This window comes from Lolium perenne, chromosome 4 (assembly GCF_019359855.2).
Source record: "Lolium perenne isolate Kyuss_39 chromosome 4, Kyuss_2.0, whole genome shotgun sequence".
NCBI classification, from domain to species: Eukaryota; Viridiplantae; Streptophyta; class Magnoliopsida; order Poales; family Poaceae; genus Lolium; species Lolium perenne.
Genome location: NC_067247.2, coordinates 273,180,826 through 273,185,303, shown reverse-complemented (window position 1 = coordinate 273,185,303; position 4,478 = coordinate 273,180,826). Strand labels below are relative to the sequence as shown.

At 60.8% G+C, this 4,478-nt stretch overlaps 1 protein-coding gene across 1 annotated transcript; it reads right to left on the bottom strand.

Annotated features, from left to right (window-relative positions):
* Nucleotides 1–2,219: 2,219 nt before the first annotated feature.
* Nucleotides 2,220–4,243, bottom strand: LOC127295450 (NAC domain-containing protein 87-like). Its single transcript, XM_051325406.2, has 3 exons — nucleotides 3,904–4,243; nucleotides 3,506–3,789; nucleotides 2,220–3,382 (listed from the first exon to the last, which is right to left on the bottom strand). The coding sequence occupies exons 1-3, from the start codon at nucleotides 4,106–4,108 to the stop codon at nucleotides 2,762–2,764; spliced, it is 1,110 nt and encodes a 369-aa protein (XP_051181366.1). The 5' UTR covers nucleotides 4,109–4,243; the 3' UTR covers nucleotides 2,220–2,761.
* Between the last annotated feature and the right edge of the window lie 235 nt (nucleotides 4,244–4,478).

Genomic DNA, 4,478 nt, shown 5'->3' with positions numbered 1-4,478 from the left:
GAGATAACCCTAGGGCTGCAACACGAAAATAGGGTTTAAGCATATTTTCCCGCATTGACCACTACTTGTAGCGTCTGCGAGTGTGAGTCCGCGTGCCCATGCGAATTCCTTCAGATTTTTATTTTTTTGGCCCCTTTTATCGTATATGTTACTATGTTAGGGCATCTCCAGCGGGCGCGACGCATTTTAGCGTCCGCGCGCGTCCGTTTGCGTCGGCCCTTTTGGTCGAAAACGACCGCGCGTCCGTTTGCGTCGGGGGTGGCTCCAGCGGCACGACGCATTTTTTTTAGGACGAACCATTTTTTTGAACTGAAACATAATTTACAAAAACTGAAACATAATAAAAAAAAACCTAAAACGCCATCTGGTCGCCGTGGCCGTGTCGCTTCCTCGTCGTCGTCCAAAGACGATGACCTCCAGTATGTCCCACGGCCGATTGCCATCCGGGAGCGTACGCCGGCGCGATCGCGGTGCTCGAGGTTGACGAGGCCGCGGCCGAGGCGGCGGTGGAGGCGCCCTGTGGTCGCGGGCCGTGGCGGCGGATGAGGAGCCCACCATAAGGCCGTGGCGGCGGCGTGAGGCGCCCAAGGCCGTGGCGGCGGTGGAGGAGGCGCACAAGGCTGTGGCGGCGGTGGAGGAGGCGCCGCCGAGTCTAGGAGCGCTCGTCGAAGGGCTTCATCCGCGGACGAGCCCGGCGGCATGATGACGGTGGCGTAGCGGGGCAACGGCGGCCAGACAGCGTCGTCAGACGGGAGACGAGGAGGCCCGGCTTGGCCATCTCGTCGTCCGTCATGTTGTCGGGGAACTCGAAGTTCGGCCCTCCGCCATGGCTCGCCATTCGTGGAAGACGAGGCCGACGTAGTCGTCGCTGTCGTCCTTCACCTCCTCGCTATGGTACGCGAACGCCTCGATGTAGTCGTCGTCGTCGTCGTAGACGGCGTAGGCTTCGTCGTCGTCCTCGTCCTCGCGGTCGTTGTGCTGCGGCTGCTCATGTCGCGTCGGCGCCGCCGACGACGAGCCGGCGGTGCGAGGCGAAGGGATAATCCCTGTCGCCTATGAAGCCACTCGCGTCATCGTCCGTCTCCGTGGACGAGTACGTACGCCATTGCTCGGCGTCTATGGCGTAAGCCCGATCGGCTCGGAGGTCCGAGGGCAGATACCGCCTCCTGCGCCGGATCTCCTTGGTCCGCTCAGGCCCGCGCGCAGGTACTAGAGGGATGGGCACCCGGCGGCAGCTGAGCCGCCAGCCGCCAGGCAGCTGCACGCTGCACGCCGGCGGTACTGGAGGGATGGGCACCCATTTGCCGTACATGAGCCTCCCCACCGTGATGGGGAGCGGCACCTTCTTGCTGCCGCTGCCGGAGGCCTCGAAGTCGTTCTTCTTCCCCATGGCGCAGCGGCGGTTGTGGTGCGAGTGGAGCTGTGGGCGAAGGAGCAACGCGACGCCGGACTTTAAGGGCGGCCGCGCACGGGATACGATGCCATTAAAGGCGGCGCAGAAGCCGCCCGCCGCCCGCCTGCACGCGCGCAGTAACAGGAAGTCAGCGGCATTCATGGCGGCGCAAACGCGAAGCGCCGACCGCGGAAGCGATGGTCGCGAAGCGATGCCCTCCATGCGAGCTCGCCGCCGGCGGCCCGGTGGAGACCGCACGGACACTTTGCGCGTTCACGCGCGGCGCCGAGACGCAAACCTGGCGCATATTTGGGCCAGGTTTGCGTCTCCGCGGACGGCCCGGTCACTTTGCATCGTGCCGCTGGAGAGATTGCCAGACGCCTTTACGACCAAAGCGGACGCAGCGACCGTTTGGGGTCGCCCAGCTGGAGATGCCCTTAGAGTTGTATATCTGTATGAACACCCAGCTTCTACTAATACCTCTACGTGTCGAGCTCACGAAAACCGCCATGAGGACGACGTGGTCCGGCCCGGTCTCCTACATCCTGAGGTAGTGAGGTCCGGGGATATATGATTGGATCCATGATCCAAACAGGAGCGAACCCATCGCTCGCCGCGACCTGCGTGGGGCCGAATCCATCCATCCATGTGAGACCTTCTCATCCTCTGCTAGATTTCGGAAGTTGTCCATGAATTCATCAGCACCGGTACCACCGTACCCGTACTAGCAGTAATCTCTCGTCACGTCTTGGTTGCGCCAAGAAAGGCCTAACCGAGCGACTGATTAACAAGTGTAAAGCGGCACACCAAAGGAGAGAGAGAGAGATAGACAAAGCATCAATCAATTCACATAATGAGATGTCAAGCTCAGGAAATTAATGGCGGTACATGTACATACACAAAACCAGCGCTAGGCTGGCTCATCCCAAATTAATCAATCTATGAGAATGGATCCCCCAAAGTCATTTCAGGTTACAGACCCCCTAATCTAACACCCATCCATCAATTCTGTTACCACTACTAAACGCAATCAGAGTACTGGTGCTAGTGGTATGTATGTACACGGATCAAGATGCTATGAACCTAAGACTAGTAGTAGCAAATTAATTAATCAACACAAATTAAGCAGGCCTAACTAATCCCTGGAGGTCTGGACGGATGCTAGCCTGATCCGGCCCCAGAATCCTCCGGGAAACAAGAAGATGATGGTCTGATCTGATCTGATGATCGATGATGCATCAGCAAACCACCACTAGCACCAGCATCACACACACACGGCAGTTAAATATAATCAAATCAACTGTAATTAATCAATCAGCGGGGCGCGCGCAGGAACCGGTAGGTGCGCGCGGCGGCTCCGGCCGGCTTTCAGTACTTCCAGATGTCGGCGAGGTTGAGGGCGGGGTACTCGTCGGCGTCCAGCTGGTCGAGGAACTCCTGGTGCTGCTGCGACACCGCCGACGAGATCTCCGCGTTCGGGTCCGTGCTCAGCCCCGTGTCGCGCGACGGGCTCAGCGCCGACGTCTGCCCCGACACCTGCTCCGCCTTGCAGTACCGCCGGATCGCCGGCGACTGGTCGCCGGAGCTCGCCGTCGGGAGCGAGAAGTACGGGCTCGAGTACATCGCCATGTGCTGCGCCTCCTGCTGCTGCTGGTTGTACTGGTACTGGTAGTGCTGGAGCGGAGGCATGGGAGCCTCCGTCTTGACCTGGAGCTGGTACCCCATGCCCGGCGCCGCGGAATGGGCGCCGGCGGCGTCGTAGGCGGACGCGGGGCCCTTGAAGTCGACGACTTCGTCGAGGTCGGCGCCCATGGATGGGTCCACGAGCGGCGGCAGCTCGCCGGAGGGGTCGAGGAAGTCGCTGATGAAGCCGAACGAGCCGGCGCGCTCGATGCCCGCCTCCCCCGCGGCCGCCATTGCCCCGGACCCGGACGTCGTCGCCGCGGCCGTGAGCTCCTTGTTGAACACCTTGGACACCGCCCACTCGTCCTGCACAACAACAACAAGAACGCGCGCGTCAGGCAATCAAACACGATCTAGCCCAGAATTAAAGCGCGAATTCAGCTGAAAAACGTGCGCGAATCAATTGAGGCGAATCAGTTGAGGCCGAACCTTTGCGGAGCGCGGGAGCGGGTGCGGGAGCCTGCCCTCGAGCCGGAACTCGTGCATGACCCAGCCGGTCTTGGTGCCGCGGGGCGCGCGGCCGCGGTAGAAGACGAGCGTCTTCTTCATGCCCACCAGCACGCCCCGGCCGGTGCCGCGGAAGATCTCCTTGTCCTTGCCAGTGGCCTTCCAGTAGCCGCTCTCGGTGGCGCGGTTCGTTCTCGTGCCCGTCGGGTACTTGCGGTCCTTGTGGCAGAAGAAGTACCACTCCTTCTCCCCCATCTTCGCCCTGCCTGTCAAGATCGAAACCACCGCGTGAGCTCCAAGAGATTCTCCTTGCCGGCCGGGATCCGGACGAAGAGAGGGGGGAAAAAGCTGAATTTGGATGAGGAAGTTGATTAGCGTACCTGGGAGGTGCCAGGGCTCGCACTTGTTGAGGTCGACCTCGCCGATGACGCCGGAGCAGAAGCGGTGGTCGAGCGCCTTGGGGGTGAGGTAGTGCGAGATGATCTCCTCGTCGGTGGGGTGGAACCGGAACCCCGGCGGCAGGTCCAGCGCCGCCGCCGACGCGTCCTCCACCTCCGCCTGGTTTATCACCGACACCTCAGACATGTCCGCAAGCTAGCTGAAGCAGACCAAGCCGGGCACCACCACCGCCGCAAACGAAGAGGAGCTAGGAAGGAGATGGAGAAGAGGGAGAGGCGTGTGTGAAAGAGGAAGACGCGGGTTTAGGACTCTGGGGGAGGAACCGAGGGGCGGAGGCTTATATAGGCGGCTGCGGAGGCACACTGGCGGTGGCGGTGACGGAGAGCCGTGTGGAGGCGGCTTGCGGGCGACGCCTCCCGCCCGGCTTGAATCACTTCTTACCGCGAACTCTAATTACCTGTCCTAACCCTAATGGCTGCTGGTAAAAAAAAATCTTCACATTCACTCACCTATTCTCGTTCACATCCGTCAGGAAAAAACTCTCTCTCCCACAGGA